Raw genomic sequence first — 22,500 nt, 5'->3', positions numbered from 1 at the left:
AACCCGCGAAAGTAAACCACCTTACTCTTACGCCAACTTGATCACCTTCGCCATCAACAGCTCGCCTAAAAGGAAGATGACCTTAAGCGAGATCTATCAGTGGATTTGCGAGAAGTTCCCGTACTATAAGGAGGCTGGTACTGGTTGGAAGGTAGGCTCTTAAAAGCTTGAATACGTATATACTGAGCTTAAGCTTACTAAATCATGTTGCCATCCCCAGTTTTCTTATTCACGGTAATCAGCGATCATTCTGCTTTGTTATTCATTTTTTTGCAGAACTCTATCCGGCATAATCTCTCATTAAATAAGTGCTTTATGAAAGTCCCTCGAAGCAAAGACGATCCAGGAAAGGTACGTAAATTTTTATCTTCGTTGTGGCAAAGAATGGAATCAATTCAATTAAGTCTTAATTTTAATCGTATTTTTGCTTAGTTTTCCTTCCTTATTTTGAGCTGATATTTTAGTCTTCGCAATTTCAGGGCTCATACTGGGCAATAGATCAGAATCCACAAGACGATGGTGCTCACTCAAGGCAAAACAGGAAGCGACGAACCAGCGATTCAAGGGTATGAACTCCGAATCGGGTAGAACAGATTTGATTTCGTCGCAATTAAAAAGCCACAAATAGTGCCTTTATCCTTTGGGGAAATCAATACTGACATTAATAGTACACGTGCTTGTTTGTGGAGTTACCGTAACTTGCCATGTTTGATTTTTGTACTTAGCAAGCAACCTCATATCTTTTCTCGCGGCTGTTATTTTCTAAGTAGGAATTTTGCGGTAACTGTGGCGCCGATTCGCGCAAAAAAGAATATACACAGCAATGTGGCGGTGCTTGCCTCCCAGATTGGTGGAATCGAATGTTCAGGGCTGGTATTTGGATACTTTGTCAAAATATGATCGTCAAAGTTAATGATCATTTATCATAATATTAGTAGTGTCATCGTGTATCTAATTCATGTTGATTTCACTTGTCTTGGACGGACAGCATGCAATATATTGAGAGGTCGCTTTCTTGATCACCGCTTCAAAAATAGTTAATAATTTGCCAGCGATTTTTAAGTCTTGCCTAAAATTTACCGCAGGTCCCAATAACACTAATTTTAGGCTCGTTGTAGTTACGTCTTCCGTTAAAAATTGAGTTTGTAACTTGAAAGTTTTTTACTGTCGTGATTTCTGGTCTAATTTTCGGCACTCGAAGAATTTATTACGTTAATACGCCCTCTTTCTTTTGATTTTTAAGAATCACGCGACAACATCAACTTTCAATTTTTTTTTTTGAGAAGACAAATTATTTTTAGTCACTCATCGTTACTCACTCACCACAAGCCTTCATTACTTATTGATGATAACTTACCTCTCCAATAAACTATTAGAGCCAAAATATGTTTCTTGGGTTAAAATGAGCTGTAATTAGGAAAAAGTGCTGAGAAATTTTCCCTCATGGTTTGAAAACTGTTATATCTCGCATTGCTAAAAACATATTATCATGGGTGGTGTTACAGTCAAAGATCTTGTTAACCTACCTCCTGTGGAAGCTGACAAAGTGTGTGTGATTGATGCAAGCTGCTTATGATAATGTTAGACTAAAGAGTTTGTATGGAAAATGCAATATTGATATTTTATTTTGTTCATTGACCAGCATTTGTACTTCACACATATCTCTTACCCATTGACACTCAGACACCTTGGGACAACCTCAGTTGACGAGTAAAATTGTCTGGCCTTAGACAGAGTAAAATCTGAATAATAATAATAATAATGATAAGAATGATGATGATGATGATGATGATGATAATGATAATGATAATAACAACAACACTAATAATATTTAATATTGTTATATCTGTCAGATAGTACACGCGCTGATTGGTTACATTAGCGGGCCGTAATCTACAGTACGGCCCGCTATACAGCCCGCTAAAGTTCAAATTCCGATGAAACATTTTCTAGCAAGTTTTTCATGTCTTCTGTTAACTTGTGAAACTGTGTGAATCTTGCAAGCAACTATTTCAAACAGCCAAAAAGATTTATTTTTTTCGGATTTTGACATGACAATCTTTGTGGCAGTTGAACCTTCTGTTTGACTTCAACTAGTTTCCTTGCCCTTGATATAATAAATACCTTACTAACCTTGTCTTCTCTGTCCGTACTGTAAGTTACGGATCCTGGTTTTAATTCCGTTGATTTGTGGCCCAAGCGCGCATAAATCAACAGGAAAAAATGTGGTCCATAACTTACAGTGCGGACCTCGAACTTGGTTAGTAAGAGGTATATAATACATAGGTAAAGTTAGGATAAAAAAGGGGAATATTCCAAAGAGATTCACATGTTTGTCATTTCCATGATACCTTTGTCACTTGTGCTGAGAAAGTCAAAAGCAGGATATGAATTATACCATGAACAAAACAAAGATTAACCACTTGCTGTCTTAGATATGCATTGTATATGTATTATGTATGCATTGACTTCTTATTATTATCCATATTCATCAATTTAGAGTTGTGAAAGACTGGTTGTCGTTAAATAATAATGATAGAAGATGTAAAGGGAAAGATCATGGAGACCTTGTTATTTTGATTCAGTGGAGAGTCATGTCTTTCTTTTTACTCCTCCAGCTTTCTCCATATGGACCAGAAGATGGGCGTATGTCTCCCATTAGCCCTCAATCCTCACCATGCAGTTCACCAGCATCACCCACTTTAGCATCTCTCCAGTCCAGCGGCAGTTACTATGGTTCCTCCCCAACAGGCCATAGTTATATGGGAATGTCACCGACTGTTTCACCAAGTGCATCTCCAACAGTCACCGGCAGTAGTGGATTTGGATTGTCACAAAGCTATGGTGAACCCCCGCGAAAGATTTTTTCTGAAGTGGCATTTGAGGATCTCAGCGCATCATTCAAAAATCTTTACAAATCTGTGTTTGATGCTTCACACGGAGGACAGAATTTTGGTATGAAAGGGATGAATGCAATGATGAAATTGATTTCATTGACAGAGATGTTGCACACAGCTGGCCTCTGGCTTATTTTCACTGGCTAAAACATTAAGTTTGTCCCATACACCAAGGGAAATTAGGAATTTTCCAGTGCTTTGAATCAATACCGACAGCAAGTTCACTTAGAGAAGTCAGCTATTTTTTTTCACTAAATTGAAGTAATTAAAGAAAGATTCTGTCAGATCTAAAATTAAAATTCATTCTTACAATGACAACAGTTGATTATTCTGCCAACTTCAAGTTTTATTGAAAACCCTGAATTTTTTCAGGATCACTATCCAATGACCAACTACTGTAAGTTTCCAAGGAAGCTGCCCTGGGTTTTTCTTAGCTACAGTATATCCCATTGTAGTGATGTATGCATTATTTCAGTGCCCCAGCTATGTATGCAAAAAGGATTATGCAGTTTTAGCAATTTAATAATTATTATTGCAGGTTATTAATTTTCTGTTGAAAAGTGTCAAATTTGACACCATTGATATTTTTGGCCCACTAATCACCTAAGTATTTGTTTGCTGAAAAGAGGATTTTTATTGTGAATTTAGGGACACTTGACCACAGACGTAAAGAAAATAATAAATTTATTCCTGAATCTACATGTACAGCACATATTGAAGTCCTGGAAGGGTCACTTGGTACAAAATAGGATTTAAATATTTATGCCAAAGCCCTGTTTGTTTTTGTGGAGATCAATTAAATTTAAAAAAAGCTACATGTACCGGTACCTGTAGGTTGTTCTTATCACCCAATATAAAATATCTTGCCTGCGTGCTATTTAACACTGGGTAGTGCAGAACATCAGCCATCCAGATATTATATTAACCTTAACTTAACTCCAGTTACCCGGTACTTTCATTTTGAAATCAGTTTCCTGCAAAAGTGCTCTTGGGGTGGTTATACCTGCCCCGAAATTACACTGTACTACAATTTTCCCATCTTTAGGATCATGCAATACATTTTATTCAATGGTTTAACATGTAAAACACACGGATATTTTGCAAGTTGGGTAGTATTTTTCCAAGCCCTGCAAGGCAACGAGCAAAATGTCCGAGAGTATTATATGTTAAACCATTGAATAAGAGATTTATTATTCCACTACAAAAAGGTGTTATTTTGGTTCAATTTTATCTGGTAAGAGTGTTTCTTAAAAAATGCATCATCTTTGCTTCAGGGTGCTTGCGAACCATGTAACCAGCACAGAAAGCCAGCCAAATGTCCTTTATTTGATTGTTTAAAGGAAATGATGAGAGACAAGCGATGAAAAGCTAAATTCTTAGGCTTTGTATTGCGTTGAAAACAATTTGTTTCATTGAAAAACTGCCATTCCGTCCATAAATGCTCTGTTCTAAACCGGTCAAACTGGGACACTACAGTGACTGTGTATTACCGTCTCATATTTTGCGAGTTTTCTTGACCAGATAATTTACGGTAAAATGGTGTATTAGTGGAATAGTAAATAACCTTAATACATACCTAGTTCAGGTACTTGGGTGAGGTTGGAAGAAATGTGTACTGATGAGATTGTCTTGTGTATGAAGTATTAAACAAATGTTTTTGTTTTCATTTTATTGTAGGTGGAGGAAGCATGAATGTAGGTTTCTTTGGAAACAGCCAGAACCTAAATACTTCAGCAGCTATTCAAAAACAACAACAACAACAACAACAACAACACCATCAACAACTGCAGCAACAACGTCAACAACAGCAACAGCAACTACAGAACAATCTCATGCAAAACATGGAAGTCCTTTTAGAAAGTCTGAATACTGGAAGCTTTCAGAATGTTGACTTGAGTACATGGCAGATGTTTATGGACAGCATGAAAGGGGCTGATTTGCAGAATATGGGGGTGGACCAAAATCAGTGGCAGGATTTTGCATTTTCGTTTAGTCAATACCTGCATCAGAACGGACTACTTCCTGACACTACCCCCCCAATGCGGGGTGTAAGCCCCTCCTCCTCCTCTGGCAGCAGCATGATGGGAAGTTCGCCAGGAATGCTGCAAGTCAGTAATCCCCAGTTTGTATCCCACAACTCTCCGTTGCAGTGTTCACAGCAAAGCTACAGCAGTTCAGCAAGTTACAGTGGCAGCTCGGTACATTCTATACCTGGTATCAAAGTAACAACGATGGATCAACCAACAATGGTACAAACAATGAATCAAGTGCCAATGGTTCAATCAAGACCAGGGAAAATTGACGAAGATGACGATGATGAATTTGACTGGGAATCGTTGCTCTAAAGGTAGCATTAGCAATTAACTATCGGCCTGTATGTACTCAAAATACTTCCAAAGTCCATTCCACAATGATGATCTTTTGAGTGAATACAGCACTCCAAGAAGAGACGTGTATATAGAATTTTTGGGATGTAGGGAGGGCCGGGGGGGGGGGGGGGAGGGGGTGGTTGGAGGCTAGATGTGAAGTTTGAGACTTCAAAAGACTACATGTACTATCAACTCATGTGTCTAAAAAAACCATGTTTTTAGAGTGTTGAAAAGGAGTATCAGTTAACAAGTTAATTGACCTTTTTTTATATTATTTTTTAATTTTTTATGGTTTTGTGAAAGTAAAGGAGTAAAGGATTCGGATAATTCAATTGTAGCTACTTTCTGCAGGGCATGCTTGTGAGAGAGTAAAAATATGAGCACAAAAAGGGTTAAAACAAGGTGAAAGACTTATTTTAGGTCTTTTTATGCCATCGCCTTCGTGGACTATAATACACAAAGTACCGCCATAAAAACTTGTGTATAAGCCGCATTCGTAGATAAGCTGCACCCCCAAATACCAAGCATGAATTTTGAGAAAAATATAAAAACTTGAAAAGCATTCTGGCAAATAAATTTGTTTGTTTGCAGTTGTTCATGATAGAAATTTAAAACTTGCTGAAATATTATGCTATGAACTTGCAGCCATCTTAAGAAGTAATGTTATTTGATCAACTCTTAAAAGCTTTTAAAAGCTTAATATCTTTAATCAATTTCCCTAATTCTTGAGACTGACAACAGTTGTCTTTATTTTTGAAACCCAAAGTTGAAGTAAAAACAATGAAATTTGAAAAATAATGCCTGGGGAATGATCGAAAACATTTTACTTACAATACTAACCATGCAGTCATTTACAGAGGGAAGTCTGGACTGAGTCACGTTGTAAGCAACATGGAAAGCCATCGGTCGGTGAAAAATGTGTCGCTAAACAAGAGTTTAAAAACGTCATGGACAAACTCGCCATGCAAGTAATGAAAAGCAACAAAACAGTCAGCCTTTGCCTCGTGAGTTCTGCCGAACTTTTCTCGCATGTAGTGGAGAGATCAGTGTTGAAGTGATCTGTCAAAGAATATGTTTAATCTTGACTTACTGAAGGCTTTTAGTGCTATTTGTGACCCCATACCAGCCAGTTTACTCCCTCCGAAAGCATTGGTCTCGTATACAAACCGCACCCAAGATTTTGAGCCCAATATTTCTGCAAAAAGAAGTGGCTTATACACGAGTTTTTACGGTATGATAACAGTCTTTATTCTGCTGCTAATTTTTTTGTGCGTGATCCTCATTGTATTTAAATGCTACAGGCTAGCAAAGTTAGAGTGGAGGGGAATCTGCACCTTTGAGTAGTTGTAAATAATTGCACAGTTCATCCTTTAAGGTGCCATTTGAAAATATTTGTTCAAGTCAGTCAAGTGCAAGTCAGGGTTCACCATACTAAATTAATCAAAATGAGAATTTTATAGAGATGGCACTTCAGCTCAGCAATGCGTGGAAGGTTCCACATGCAACAAAGGAAATATGAGACGTCTGAATGCGGGCTGAAGTTTTTAAGGGATCCAAGGTGCGAGCTGACCTTGTAGTTTTAACCTGAATTCATGGTTTTTAAGGGGGCTTTGTATATTTTGCACATTGTTATGGCCCATGACTAGGAGCAAAGAACTAGTAGCTCTTGTTTAAGTGAAAGTTTGATCAGACATGAACTATTATTTTGAAAGTTTAATGTAGGCATGTGCAATGGAATTGAATATGTTACAAATTGATTGGCTAAGGTGACAATCTCAGTGAGAAGCTTTTCAAAGTAATAATACATTGGAAGAAGATTTATTGATAGCTTGTGAGTCAGATATATATTCTTGAATAATTGCAATCTTCAAGTCATGGGCTCTAGCACCTCAAGCATCAGTGTACCAGTTTTGTCTTTCACTTGTGACAAAGTAGTGATCTCTATCCATTATAACTTGATGAATGATCCCTGGAGTAAATATATATTTAACAGGGTTGATTAAATCCTACATTCTATCAGCTCCTACTAAAAGCAACTTACATTTGAGTGTTGGGACCCAGATCTTATTATTGGGGTGGAAAGGCTTGACTGCCAAGCTGTTGCTTAGCCAGTGTGACTCTCTTACTCGGATGTTGAGAATTAAGCCCTCAAATACTTTTACCAGAAACCCATAAGGCTTGAAACGTGTAACAGCCCCTTTTGTGCTGGGAAACAAGCTTCTGAATATTCAATTTGCCAAGTACCATATTTGGAACAACAAGAGCAAGGGGTTTCCAAATATGGTACTTAGCACTGAAACATTCAACCAATCAGTTTGCATTGAATATTCGGAAGCTGTGAACGGACGTTACACGTTTCAACCCTTATGGGTTTCTGCTTTTACAAACCAATTACCTTTTTGCTCTGAAATTTAATTATTATTTTTAATTTGTATACACAGGTGTGTGAGCCATTCTGAGATTTTCAGTAAAACATACTGTATCTCATTTACATGTGTGGCTAAAGCACTCTTTTCCTTCATAAGCTCTTTTAAAGTATTATCGTAAAGCAAAGATTCACTTCTATGCCTTTTAAGCAAAAATGAGCCACAGACAACATGACTGGCACTGATGATGTACATCTACATGTACTTGTTAGTGTGACAATAATTTTTATGTAAATACAATCATGGTTTTATTCTATGGATGGGGTGGGTGTGTATATGCTTTAAGTTTCAACCATGTCCTCACCTCAACCCCCCTTCAGGACATCTCTGAGGTGAGGAGAAGGTTGATACTTATACTAGGGTGTGTGATTTTTTTTTTAATTATTGTAATGTCAGTTTTTTAAAAGGTGCTGTACATTGTACATGTAGCTACAGGAGGTAGCTGCCAAGTAGCAGAAGTTATAAATTAATATTGTTAGGGTGGCATGGTATCCAGTACGACCATCCTTCTTAATGAACAGAAAACTACAGAAACAATAATTCAACTAAATCAGTGAGAGGAAGTGATGCATGTACAGTACCTCTAGATTCCTGTCATCCAAAGTGTTAAAGAGATTAACACTGTATGAAATAAGACTGGGTTGCTTTCTAGTAGTCTTTGTGAGACAGTATCTTTATTTCTAAGAATTCAGCTAGTTAGCTGTAGTCTACAATCCTCTCTTCACATTCTGGGCCAATTTTTTTGTAAGGGGGTGAAGCTACAGTTACATGTAGTCCTAAATTAAGTTTTACTGAAATGCGTTGATTTAGGTTGTTGTATTCATAAGGTTTTCTGCTTGCTTTGGTTCTACTGGTAGAGAAATTTCAAAATTCGTTGTAAAAACTGTAAATAATGCAAAGCGTTATTTAAAAGGGTGCTTCTAGAATTAATTTGTCCCTCTTCTACACTGGTTTATTTCATCTTCATTATTTTGCTCCCTATCATGGCCTTGTAGAGATACATGTAGTTCCCAGATATTACAAGGTAAGTTAGGTGTGGAGACCCCTTTTCTTCCTGAAGGCGTCCTTGTAGGGCAACTGATACAGTTCTTCTTGATGACAAGTGACTTTTAAGTGCTACTGAAGCATAAATTCCTAAGAAGGGTGGGGTACCAGTTTTTTTTTTTTGTTGTTGTTGCTAACAACAAGTTCTACCTTTTCCATCACTGATTAAAGTTAAATATTCCATTTTAAATCTATAAATCTTTCCTTTTTGTAATTTTGGAGCTGTTACATTCGATAAACTACACTCAGCAGGCAAAGGTATTTTTATTATTTTGATGTCTTTCAAAGAGACGTGAACTTGTCTTGTCTTGTAAAGAAATCAGGAAGTGGGACTAAACATTTAATTTTTCATCTACATTCAGACTTAAGTTTAACCTACCACATTCCGACATATTCAGACATATTTACTAGACCATACATAGCTTGCTCATCACAAATGAACATTAGATTAAAGCTTGCGCTACATGATCTACATGTAGATTGGTATAAAACATTTTGAGTTAAGGAGTGTTTTTAATTGCAGCCTTCTTGTTCAAAGAAGTTTGACCATTTTCTGTCAGGCTTTTTGATTATGATCAGACCTTTATGCACTATTCATCACCATGATGATAATAATTTGTAGCTGTTAAACAAGCCTTGTTAAACTTTTATAACATTGGGTGTGTTTGATAACAATCATGTTGCATCATGAAGCCAAGGGGTATCACTCATTGATACAAACTGGTTGACCTCTCGACTATTTTTGAGTCTGGGTTCAAGCCAGTGGAAAATTGAGGACCACAGTTTTCAGTGAGAGTGATAAAACCCGACGTCGAGTAAAAATGGAACTCATTTAGATTCAGGCAACCAAATGAAGCCATACTTATTGGAACCCCCCCTAAAAAGGGCAAAAGTTGTAGCTGCTGCCAAAGATCACGGACTTTAGAGCATTTTCAAACTGTAACTTCATGCTCCAACATGCTGACTACCAATGCAGAATTGTTTTTAAATTTATTTCATTTTCATGTGACATCTTCTATCAGACACAGAACTTTTTATTGACATAATATATATCTTTATTTGTAGTCAATGACTGATATCAGCCTCTATTTTTGTATTCATTTAGTTTTTGATGAATTAAAAAAATTGACTGAGCAGTGGTTGAGTACACGTAAATATAATGTTACTGTCTTTATCACATACAGGGCAAAATTACTGAATACTGATTGGTTGAGGTGGAGGGCATTTGTTTCTTAATCACGAGGGCACTTTTGGTAATCAAGGGGTTACTTGATTACTTGATTGTGATTGGTTAAAAGTTGCTTATCCAGAGCAAGTGAAGTTACAAGAGAATCCTCTTCCAGCTTCTGACTGTAATATTAAATTGCTTTTTATCCATATGTAAAATACAGTTTAGTTAAATTAAGCTCGATTTCTGTTGACAGCATAGATTTATTGAATTGAACTTTAACCAATTGAAAACATGTCAAGTTAATTGTCATTTGTCGCAGCATTGAATGGGCTCACCTCAATAATTTTGCCCTCCATGTGACAAACATGTAATTGCACTGTGCCCTTGTGCAATTAAGGAGTAAATTCACTTGTCTTTTCAAAGTTTTCCAAATTGCCCTCGTCGCAAATTTTGTGAAAACTTTTCAACTACGCGTGAAATCAATCCTTAATTGCCCTTGGGGCTATGTGATTACATATACAAAATACAAGGTTCATTTGGTGAATACAATATTATTTGGCTTGTACAATCTGCACATTCACTGGCATTTGTTACAGAATAAAGCAATGTGATCAAATTCTGGGAAGGTTTACACTGCATTAGCCTTAAGAAAATAATTGATATAATACTGTTAATTCTCTTGCAGATCAATATATTTATTTCCAAAAGGGGTCAGTCTACCTGGAAAACAAAAAAAATCTGGCAAGGTTTTCTTTGTTTAGCCTGTTTGTAGATTGGCCATTTGAACATTCTTTTTTGTCTGCTGAGGATGACCTCAAACTGGCATACAAGAGATCAATAATATTATTTTACTCTAAGAAGGGGATAAAGAAGAGTATTTACTGGAGTTTTGGGATGTAATAGCATTTAAACGATTCTTTGGTTTCATCGAGCTTCTATTCAGAGTTTTTCAAAGTTGGTTAAACTGTTGGTCTTTATTTCAGTGCTGTATCCTTGACCATTTTGTGACTTTTAGATTGGTGGTGTCTCTTCAGCTTTTGCAAAGTTTGAGAGGATGATGAAACTCTTATATTGTTTGCTCAAATGAGGGTTGAGGTCAGGTGGTAAAATCTTTAACTTTTATCACCATGTAGGCAATCAACAAATCAGGAATTCATGCTCCTGGCCCCCGTTGTTCGAAGGGTGGATAGCGCCATCCACTGGATAAGTAGCTTATTCTTCGTTTTGTTTGTGTTTATCTTCTGTATAGTGATTTATCCAGTGGATAGTCTTAGGGACCTTTAGATCGGAGGACAAGTACGATTTTTGCCAAAAAAATGTCGGCCTCCAAACCTTGTACACATGCTCAGTACAGAAAACTCATACTCTTAGTCGTCCTCATCTTCCGATCTAAAAGACCCTATTATCCACCTTTTGAACAACTCAGGCCTGGTTTTGACAGTGGGCAAAGTTTCTTTCTGTTTTCAATATCCAATATTCTCTTCCTCCAATATTCCAAAGATATGCCCAGACATGAAAATTTTAAATTTCATCACAAAGCTCGCAAGGATTTTGTTGTGACTTTTGCAGTTTCTCTTTGCTTCCAAATGTTTGCGAACACTTTCAATCCTGGACACAAGTGACATGTTTTAACCCATTGACCCGTGGGAGTGAGACTAAACAGATTTTACTGTGTTTAAGGCCAGAAGATTTACTTGTCAACTGGGGTCTTCCTAGGGCATTTGAGGTGTCAATGAGTTAAGGCTGCCTATTACTGGCAAAATCGCAAAACTTCCGATTATTGTTTTTATCCCAATCCTCGTAGGGTTTGTCAAAGTTAATTTTTATCCTGTTGGGTGCAAGCCATTGGAGTGTTACACAAAAATGGGCACAGAGATAACATTTTCTACACAATTATGGTGAAAATTTATGGTACAAAAACAGTGTCAAACTTGTCAAAAAAAATTGCTTTTAAGATGCAATAAAGTACTTCATCTTTTTAAGAGGACCACTTTTCCATAGCAAAGGACTTTTATCATCCAATTACGGTATATTTAACCGAGCTGCAAAGTGGCAAATCCCATGTGAGTGGCTCAGAGGTGAATACATGTAGTAGTAGCATTTGGAGTTTTGAGTAGCCAATCAGAGAATGCCTTTTGCAATAAAGTACTTCATCTTTTTAAGAGGACCACTTTTCCATAGCACAGGACTTTTATCATCCAATTACGGTATATTTAACCGAGCTGCAAAGTGGCAAATCCCATGTGAGTGGCTCAGAGGTGAATACATGTAGTAGTAGCATTTGGAGTTTTGAGTAGCCAATCAGAGAATGCCTTGAATCAATGCTATCCACCGTACTGTAAAATACCTCAGAAAGGCTCTAAGGGGAGATGAATTATAATGAAGAATGTTGGAGCTGCAAAAGTGACACTCTTTTCAAAAGTTCGAAACTTTGAAGAAAGCTCAATTTTTTCCCACTATTTTTGACATTCCCTGCCACCCCCCTCCCCTCCCAAAAAAAATCCCAGTGATAACTTTAAAATAAAATCAAAACAAAGTGTTCAAAGACAACAACACAGCTACATTAATTTTAATTCATTAAAAAAGCACCAATACAAAAATTATAAACGTGCTAAATTGGGGCTTTGACCACCTTGCTTTAAAGCTGGCTATTCAGCTTTGCTCTTTACTTCATCTCTATGATGCAGGAACACTAAACTGAAAATAAACAACCCTAACATCATAGAAAATGCACTTGCATAATAAGGATAGGCCGATGGGATAAAACGTTCGTATTGTGTGTGCTCCTTAGGACGTACAGATACCTGAAAAACAAACAAACAAACAAAAGGGTGAACTTGAAAGCATGTACAGGGCATTTTATTATTTTTATATTCCCCTCAGGGCAAAAATATCCTGTGCTCTCCTGGGAATATTTCTCATTCCAGGCCTCTAGTTTTGATGGAAATCTGTCACGTGGCAGCATCTCGTGGCTTGATATCTTGTGTTTGCTGTAATGCCAGAAAGCATTCTGGTGCTACAGTAGATACAATGAAGTAGTGACATGTGTCGTTATGGTGGACACATTCTGCACATCAGACATGTAATAATTATTGTCAGATGATTGTACCTGAGCTACAAGCAAAATACAAGCATACTGCTGGTACATATAGCACAAGACCAGAACAGAGTCCATACATACATGTAACAGTGGCAGGTTTTTCCTGCAAAATCTTAGAAAAGCAAAAAAATATATATACCAGTGTGAAACACTGGAACAAACAACCACTGGAAGTGATACTGGAGAGTTATACAGTACTTTAACTCAAGATTAACATTGAAACATGCTTATTCACAGTGGAACTTAGAAATTTTGAGAATAATCTGGGGTCAATTTGTTGACAATTTTACAAAACTAATGCTTCTGAAGCAAGCATTGCTGTTTGTCACAATTACATGTCATGAACAGAGAACCAGTGGGAGTTAGACAACAGTTTTTAGTCTGCCTAACGCAGACTGGGGGTGTCCTACGTCCTAGGACATTTGAAGTGTCAATGGGTTAATCCTTGCTGCATAAAGTTAGTGTAACCCTTTAACTCCCAGGATGAAACAGTATCAGAGGTGTCAATATGGGCTGGTAGACGGAAGCCAGCTAAAACCGGCAGCTACTTAGCCATCTTCAGCCGGCTACTTTAATTTGTCTCATTTTACCACCAGTCAGGATGAAAAATCTTACACTTGTTAAATTAACATTGAATAAATTTAATTTAAAAGCATTCTTCTCCCCGTTTTGAGTTGAATTGACGGCATATTAAATATTTACGAAGATTAAACAACAAATCATGACAAAACTGCTTGCACCAGATCATTTGTACGAATGCAGTGGATTGCTTGGAACATTTAACTGATTAGATCCTAGTCTCGCACTTAAGGTGGCAAAACAACATGCCATCCGAGAAAGAATATTTTTCTGTCCTCAGTCAAGTGTGCAAAGCTCACTTTCATGGTTGCCTACATGTACTTTCAGTTATAAGCTTTCTACTTTCAAATTTATTGACACCCCTGAGTATGCAAGTTCTACTCACAATTCCAATTATCAGCTGTTGTAGGAGATAACACAAATCCTCAGGATGATGAACTTTTAGATCTTGAGAGTGAAAAGGTTTAAGGGCCAGATTGCGGAATTTTTTTTTTTGTTGGGTCAAAACTGGGTAAAAAATCTAAATGAGTACTGTAGATCACAGGTATAACATTCCTGACAGTCACTGAAATGATAAGAAATATGGCACAAAGAGCTACATGTATTCGCATTTAACTTTTGCCGACTTTGAGAGAACGTCTCCAAACTTGAAAAAAAGAAAAAAACAGCCAATTTTTTCAAGTTTCAATCCATTTCCATCCCTGCCATCCTTGGCTGCAAGAAACTAAGAATAGCGTCAGGGCAACAAAACCACAGCATTATTTTTTGGTCTCAGAGTTTTGAATTTTGACTAAAATAGTGTGAAGTCCTCTGCCCCTTTAATGAGCAGATTAAGGTTTTCCTTGGTGATTTTCCTGGGTAGAAAATAAACAGTATAGATCAATGTGTAATTTCAAGCCACACAACTACTGATTTATAATCACCTGAGTTTTGCTATGTAGATAAGTGAAACCAACACGATTATATTCCACCTTGAACTGGAAGACACCATACACATCAGGGAGCTTGAACCTTGCCACAAAGAGACCATCTGCCATACACAGAGAAAACAAAAATGCCAATAATTAATGATGATAATGACAACACAACAAAGACCATGATGATAAAATAATGCAGAGTAAAAAATAGTTTACATGCACTAACAAAATTGCACACCATTTGATTTGTTGAGTGTTATTCTGATGAACGGGTCAATCCTGAAAAATTCTAGCTGAACATCCATTCCGTTGAATGACTCCCAGTTTCCATTTACCAGCTCCTCAATCCTAATACTGTATACCTGCAGACAAGATTAATGTAAAAAATTAATTTCTCCCAGTTGGATAACACAGAGATTTCAAACTATAAATTTTGTTCTGGGAATGGTTTGAGTACAACTTTACTACCATACAAATCACATGCATGCATGCATACATACAGTGACACTGTCATGCAAGTGGGAAACTTGTTGACAGTCAGCTGCTGGTTAACACCAAATTTTTCAGAGGTTGTCCTCTTAGGCACAACTTCTCTTTTGCCTATTTAAACCTAATAATGCTAATCTTTTCATACAAGTCATGTACCTAAACAACTACAAAATTAATTTATCAGTTAAAGTGCGTCAGTTTTTGCATTGAATGCTATTACTTTCTAAAGCTGACCATCATGAGATTGTTACTCCAAAAATAGGTACGCATTGGGTACGCCTGGTAGTGCAGTAAAGTCCATAACTGTCAACTGAGCTGTGTTTTGTTTTCCAGGACGTAATACGTAAAATACTAAACCCAGAAAGATTAAAGAAAATAAATGGGAATTGAGAAACATTGGCTTCCAGGCTGACATGAAAATTAATTCAACTTCTTTTTCACAGCAAATTTTAGCGGGTACTCTGAGCGAATGACAGTTTCCACAAGGAAGGTTCACTGAAGTTAATCCCTGTCCAGAAACATAGGGCCGAAAACTAAGCATGGAACAGATTTTGTTAGCCTGCTTTATGCAATCAACTATTGATGCAAAAGTAAATGTCAATCAAGAATTTAAAAAATTGCCACCAGTAACAAAATTTGCGACATAAAAAAAAGAAATTTTGTGCCGCGAAATAAAAATTTACCATTGGCGAAAAACCTTTTGGGAGAACTTTGCTACGTTCAATTTTTCTATTGTTCGTTTGGCCGCACAAGTAAATCACAAAAATCGAAAGTGACATTGATTTCCACAGCTGCCTGTGGTCAAGTTACCTTGCGCGTTACTAACAACTGGATAAATCTGTGGAAAAATGACGGCAAAACAAGGGATTGTCATTTTGTTTGTTGGTTTTTTTTTCTTTCAAGTGTTATAAAAGTTGACAATAAATGTGCGAATTCAACACAAAGATCACAATTGTCCAACTGTTGAGGTTGACCATTCTTTCTGCAAAGTCAAAAATTCACTCTCCCAGACGAGGTTATTTATCACCAGGTAATTCCATTGCTTTGGAAATAGAAACTGCTTTATTATTCATCAGCGTCACAAATTCTTGCTGGTTTTGGGGCTCATTTGTTGAAATTCAAGCACGCTTCCAACAGACCTGTATATTTACATGTTTCACCCAGTTATTTTCCTGTGCGGCTGTTAAATGACATGAGGATTTAAAAAGGCTTTTCAACTTTGTTTTCCCTCTCACGCAGGCAGCTTCCGCTTCTTTACTGTTCATACAGATATAATTTTTGAAAAGAAAAGTGGAGCGAAAAATTGCATGAATAAATTACAAGAGAAGAAAGAGGCTATCAGTGAAATCAACAGACATAGACTAGCTGATATAATCTACATGTTTACCAATCAGCAAAATTAAAGTAGTGTTTCCGAATGTACACTTACACTCGATGACTAAAAGATTTCGACATCATGTGAAAACTAAGTTGTGATTTTATAAAGTTCATCTTTTCTATCACTGGGCAAAATTTCTGAGCACAGCACTGTGGAAATTTCAACACAAACAAGCTGATGAAAGTACATTTTTTGCTGATCGATCGCAATGATAAAGATAACAAGAGTTTTCTACCAGTTGTTTTTCTTTCCGTTGCGAGGAAATTACCGTGGATTCTTTTCAATGCAGGTAGAGAAGTTGACCTGGTCTTTGTGAGTAAGAATAATTATTACTGTTGACTGGTGAAATTTTTTCTTGTTTATTTGACCTGCAGAATGTCTGTGGAATGTGAGTTTGCATGACAATCACTGTAGACATGGAAAGAGTGATTTTGATTTAAGGCATTTAAGAATTTAATTTGACAATAACATACTCAAACAGTTTTTATTCTCTTTTCATCCCAGCTGTTATACATTTTGATACAATGCTACTACTCACAAGGAAACGTTTTCTCCTTCAGCCAATGAATTGCTTTTACTTGTAATAACTTCTAATGATATGGATGAACTACATAGAGCGATTTTCGCACCACCTTGAAAAAGTGTTCGCAGTTTGTTTCACAGACCAATAGTTGGCAAGATTAAAACAAACCTTCTCCTTATTCCTCCCTCAGAAACTCCTAAATATAGGCAGTAAAAAGTTTGATTGCCAATCACATTACTGAATTTTAAATGACGTCAAAGCGAAATGGCGATCGCTTTCCAGAAAGTTCCATGGAGAGATGACATTGTTTGCATCTGCATTTGCTAAGCCAATGAAAATTCGCGCTCATTTGTTTTTGTTCAATAAGCCAATTAAACCTTTGACTCCCAATCAGGCCTAAACCGGCCATACTTTTTTACTCTGTCTAACTCCAGACACTTTTACTTGTCAATGGGGAACCCCCCGGGAGTCAATGGGTTAAATGTTTTGCATTTTTGTTTATGTTCTGTTTTCACATTTATTTTTCAAAGTCATATGAAACACGAGACTTACCACATCCTCCTCGACGGTGTAAGCAACTGGAGGTGCTGCTTCTCCAACACGGTGATGTTTAACCTCTCCAACACGGAGGACACCGTGCTCCTTGAATACCCACTCACTCAATGCAATCGCCAGGTCCTGGTTACCAGATTTTGAATACCTTAAATTAAAAGAAATGATAACTAGTACATTTCTGTTTCTTAACAGTAATAATTATTTTTAGTCACTTTTTCATTTTAGCAATTTCCACACTTCTTGTCTGAAAAAGTACCAGTAACCAACTGACTCCTTGGAGTGAGACTTGATAGATTTTACTCTGTCTAATGCCAGACAATTTTACTTGTCAATGAGCATGGTTCAGGAGTCCATGGGTTATACAAAGTTAATATGGAAGAAACAAGCAACCAAAAAATAATGACATTGTCAAGTCCAAGTTCAAATTCTATAGATTTTACTCTCATGTCAAAAAAACCTCTTTGGTATAAATTATCTTGGAAAACGAAGAGGCACTCACAGTTTTGAGCCAGCTTTGGAACTCTGCACAGACCTGCTGAAGAACCTTTAAAAAAGAAATCAAAGTCAAAGTGAGCCGTGTAGTTCAGTATGAAGATAAAGCAGTGAAGAAAGGGGGATGCTATGATGGGCAATAAGTCAAGTTTGGCATTAATTATTTGAGATCACTTATTGATCTATAGAGTACTAATCAAATATTCCCAAAAATCATTCCTTGGATTTTAAACAAATGTGGCCTACAGCTGTATATCCATGTGGCAAGTCTGAATTTCAGTGGCATTGGGAGGAAAGAAAAAGAAAACCCAAGGCTTTTGGCATTGTAAACAACAATGAAAGAGCAAACCAATTTTGGATCATGCCTTATTTTTCCTAGAAAAGGAAAGAAACTTTATTTGGGTGTATACATGTAGTACTCTAGTGCTGGAGCACTAATTGGGGCACTGCAAACTGAAATCAACAATTTAACGCAAATCAAATTGTTGTTGGTTTTTGAGGAGAGGGGAAAAACGGAGTACACTGTACCTGGAGTAAAACCTTTTGAAGCAGAGTAGAGAACCACGAAACTCAACCCACATATGACATGAGTCTGGGAAATGAACCCAGAGCACATTGGTGGAAAGCAAGTGCCCTCACCACTATGCCAGCCCTGCACCCCAATAGAAAATAGTGCTGTTTTGCTTTCAAAACATTGAAAACCTCTTTTATTGGCCTTTCTTATTTATTATTTATTATTCATTATTACCAAAACCCCAGAGAAAAACTTGCTATGCAGGCCAACTACAAAATGCAACTGCGTAGATGCCCTTTTGTTTTTCAGTACAGAAAAAATTAGCTAAGTACACAAGCACAGGGTTCTCCTTATCAGGCGGTAACCAGTAAAATTTATCGCTTGTAAGAGCACTTATTGCCGCCTGCAAATGCTCAGAGGTGGCTTATCCTTTGCAGAACGTCCAACATTAACCAAATGCTTTCCCAGTTTGAAAAGGTCCCCTACCTGTTGTGGTGAAAACTACTAAAAGGGAGAACCCTGCAAGCAGGCTATGGATAATAGGCTGCTTTTCAATACCGGTCGCACTCCTATTGCTATAACTTCACATAGTTGAGCACATTAAATCATTGTTGTTTCAGATTTGATAGCACAACATAGCTGTTTGGGGTGATGAAGGGTTGTAGAGTCAATATATCCCTCAAAATGACATGGTTTCTTGGAAGTGTTGTGAGCCACCTTAATAAATACAGTGTAATTGAAACATGTACAATGTAAACTTTCTCAAACATGTTCCTCTCTTTTCTGGTTGAATCATCCACCAACCACCCCTAAAATATTAGTTAACTGAGTGCCAGTACTTTTAAAAATTAGGTTAGGTATTTTAAATACATTTATGCCATAACTCATGCAACAGTCTGAACGGTGCAAACCACTTTATTTTGTGAGGTGCTATAGTTTGAGTAGTTCCTTCAATGTTTTAAAAAGTTGTAAGCAGTGTATTGCACATTAGACTGCAAAACAGATGTATTTTTGCACTGGTCGGATGAATGGTCGTCAACCTACAAAGGTCTGGAGTGAGCCAGGTGAAAACAAAGAGAACTACTGGAAACTGGGGAAAGACACTAAAAACTCTCACTCTTCGTTTTCACCTTTTGCTTGACAACGATGCACTCGACCAGCACAAAATACCATTGTTTTCCAGTGTAATTGGGCATGTACTCATAATATGTAATTATTGTCGTTTCAATGATGAAATTTGAATAAACAGTTTTAGTCACTAAAAAAAATAAAAATTCAAGCTGCAAGAAACATATTCACATACTCATCACTGAAGAAATCCAGTGAGCCTGAAAACACGACTCGTGCATTATTCCTCGCCTGAAGACCAGCAATCAAAAGAGTGCTTTTGCCAACGGCATGGGGATACTGAAAAAATAACAAAGTATCTTTGAGTGTTAGTTACAAAATAACTGGCTGAACTATCCAGCATATCCTTGTTATTATTGCAATAATGTGAAAAACAAACAAAACTTAACTGGTTTGATAAGATTTGAATCCTAACACAAATTACCGGTAAACCAAAATAGCTTTCCATTAATTTGGACCACGCCCAAGCCTCAGATAAATAGTACTAGTCTGGCCCAAAGATGTGAAACTGTGGCAAATCTCATTTTTGCATGAGCATAAAAGAACAAAGTTTTCAAGATGACAAGGTAAAAATAACTTAAGGTAATTTGAGGCTAGTAGTTATTTCATCATTGCATAACTTTCAAAAATCCTTTGTCCGGATGTCCAAAAGACAAAGTACAGTATTCAACTTTATCATAGGCATCATGTGTTATGTCCTGGAAATAAATGTGGACGTCCTTGGTGGGAAAAATGTGCTGGATTTAAAAAGTGAAAATGTAAGTTAAAATAATGTTCTAAATGTACATGAAGTTCAATTTTTCATTTGACAAATTACATGTTATGTCAGACCAATGCACCATGGTTGCTGCACAGTGTATTCTGGTCAAAAGTGTGATGCATTACAGTAAAAATTCCGCAAAAAAATTGAGAATTTGCACAATATATTATTTAGCTTCAAAGTCTAATACACCCCATGTATTTAATGTTGCTGCTCACTTGCTCTGCAAACAGTACTCTAACTTACAAATAGACAAACGGGAACTTCACTTATGGAAGAATTACACCCCAGTTCCATATCAACATTATTAATACAATGTACTATCCATAACCTTGTTTAATATTAGAATTGTGCAAAAGACATGCTTGTGACCTCAAGCAAACCAACATCAAACTACCTCAGAAATCTTTACATCAGGATAGTAGGAATATGCTGTTGACGATGCTGTCAGCACCTCCAAAACCAAAGGATTATCAGGATCAGCAGTCATCCTGTAAAAAAAGCCATGTACCCAAAAGGAACTGCATTGCTTCAGTCATTTCAAAACATTTTCACCACAAAAATATTTGTGGTGTCAACATAAAGACTACGATACATATTAAACTGTCATTAGTGCAGAAAACAAACCAAACTTTTTCCAGATTCTCCAAGAAACTAAAGCACTTATGATTTTTGTCCTCTTTCCTGTAAATTAAGGGTGCATTCAATTGCATTTCCGGAATAAGAATACGTGGAGTAATGATTTAAAGCAGTATGTCTAGCATTTTGAAGCAACAAGGATAATAAAGATAAGTTTAAAATGCCATTATAAGCAGGTGTTCCACCATTTTAATGTGAATCTCCGAAAATATGGTCAAATGAATGCATCCTAAGTATTTTGTTAGGGGGGGGGGGGGGTGGAAGAGCTTCCCTTAAACTTACCCAACGCCTTGATAAAGAAGAGGATTTGTGATTGGATGGCCTGTTATGGTGTTGGCTTTGATAACATTTGAAGGTTCTGCAACTATTAGAGTATGCTGTGAAAAACAGTGAAAACAATTTTTTTGAGTTCTACAATGTACTATAAAAGCAATCGGTAATCATTATTCCTGTCAAGACTGCCACTATCCTTACCTTGAAATTTAGTTACATTTACTTTTTGCTATACATGTAAATACAGGGCATACAGGGTGCAAATAAATTCAATTTCCCTGTATCCAGGATGTACTAGCCTTAAAGTCATTTTCACTGGCCCGAAGAAATTTCTTATGAGCACACATTTCCATAAAAAACTTTCGCTAGTCTGTCAGGCAAGTGAAGGATCAAATCCACTAGCCTCAAGCTACTTCTAGTAACGGATCTTTCTTTGCAAGCTGAACATGTAGATTAATAATTATTTCTTTCTTATTTGTCATACTGTTGGTAACAAAAACAAATTCGATTTGTGATGAAGCCACCTGAATTTCGATTCGATACGAGATGCAGCGCTATGGAACAACACCTTGTCATTGATCATTCGATATTGTAAATGATTGGCAACTCTTAACCAACCAAGTTGAAAGACAATGCAGGTTCTTAAATGCTTAATTTTCATTACATCAATTTCCACTACAGATTTACAGTTAGCGACTATGATTAGGTATATTTTTATCTGCATTTTTCACATATACCGGTAATTGTAATACTGTCCTCAGTTCTTTTAGACTTGAAATTTTAGTTTACGCGAATCATAGTACATGTACGTCATTTTCGGGAATTTCATTTTTAATTCTATTTAAGTGTCATTTTGTAGCTACAAGACCCCAAGCTTAATAGCCTGCCCACCTGCCCAGTGACTCAAACTACAAAAACCCCCAAACCAACAGCTTGATTAAGGTCACAATGTCATCTTATAAAGTATACATGTGAAATAGTTATCCTTCTTGGTCAATCACAAAATTTAAATTAGTATTACCCAGTATTATTGCTATTGTTATTGTATATTGTTACTGCTATTATTATTATCATCATCAACATCAAAACTCATCAGCACAACAGCTTGAGAAATCTGACCACTATAGAGTGGCGCATTGCAAAATGACTAAATAATTGCATATTATATATTACCTGACTCCGAAGTCCGAGACATCATGGTTACTTGTGAGTCAATCACAGAAGTCTTCTCCTCGTCAAATTCCAC

At 36.8% G+C, this 22,500-nt stretch overlaps 2 protein-coding genes across 2 annotated transcripts in view; one reads left to right on the top strand and one right to left on the bottom strand.

Annotated features, from left to right (window-relative positions):
* The window catches only part of LOC137997556 (forkhead box protein J3-like), a 12,122-nt gene extending 233 nt beyond the window's left edge, over nucleotides 1–11,889 (top strand). The window contains exons 1-5 of the mRNA XM_068843620.1: nucleotides 1–151; nucleotides 277–351; nucleotides 480–566; nucleotides 2,619–2,955; nucleotides 4,575–11,889. The exon at nucleotides 1–151 is cut by the window's left edge and continues 233 nt beyond it. Coding sequence (XP_068699721.1) covers nucleotides 1–151; nucleotides 277–351; nucleotides 480–566; nucleotides 2,619–2,955; nucleotides 4,575–5,242 — 1,318 coding nt within the window. The 3' untranslated portion in view covers nucleotides 5,243–11,889. The remainder of the gene's footprint in view (nucleotides 152–276; nucleotides 352–479; nucleotides 567–2,618; nucleotides 2,956–4,574) is intronic.
* Nucleotides 11,890–12,446: 557 nt separating this feature from the next.
* On the bottom strand, nucleotides 12,447–21,373 carry LOC137997558 (dolichyl-diphosphooligosaccharide--protein glycosyltransferase 48 kDa subunit-like). Its single transcript, XM_068843622.1, has 8 exons — nucleotides 21,264–21,373; nucleotides 20,740–20,833; nucleotides 19,758–19,861; nucleotides 17,948–17,992; nucleotides 17,446–17,593; nucleotides 14,742–14,865; nucleotides 14,510–14,616; nucleotides 12,447–12,711 (listed from the first exon to the last, which is right to left on the bottom strand). Exons 2-8 carry the CDS (start codon nucleotides 20,830–20,832, stop codon nucleotides 12,556–12,558), a joined length of 777 nt encoding a protein of 258 aa, XP_068699723.1. The 5' UTR covers nucleotide 20,833; nucleotides 21,264–21,373; the 3' UTR covers nucleotides 12,447–12,555.
* Nucleotides 21,374–22,500: the final 1,127 nt, after the last annotated feature.

This window comes from Montipora foliosa, chromosome 3 (genome assembly GCF_036669935.1).
Source record: "Montipora foliosa isolate CH-2021 chromosome 3, ASM3666993v2, whole genome shotgun sequence".
NCBI lineage: Eukaryota > Metazoa > Cnidaria > Anthozoa > Scleractinia > Acroporidae > Montipora > Montipora foliosa.
This window is presented reverse-complemented; position numbering and strand designations above follow the sequence as displayed.

Excerpts from the sequence above, each read along its gene's own strand:
- LOC137997558 (XM_068843622.1), bottom strand. The coding sequence starts at position 20,832 with ATGACTGCTGATCCTGATAATCCTTTGGTTTTGGAGGTGCTGACAGCA. Across the intron at positions 14,617-14,741 it reads AACACTCAACAAATCAAATG|ATGGTCTCTTTGTGGCAAGG; the intron begins GTGTGCAATTTT and ends TGTGTATGGCAG. Across the intron at positions 12,712-14,509 it reads ATCTACATAGCAAAACTCAG|GTATCTGTACGTCCTAAGGA; the intron begins GTGATTATAAAT and ends TTTGTTTTTCAG.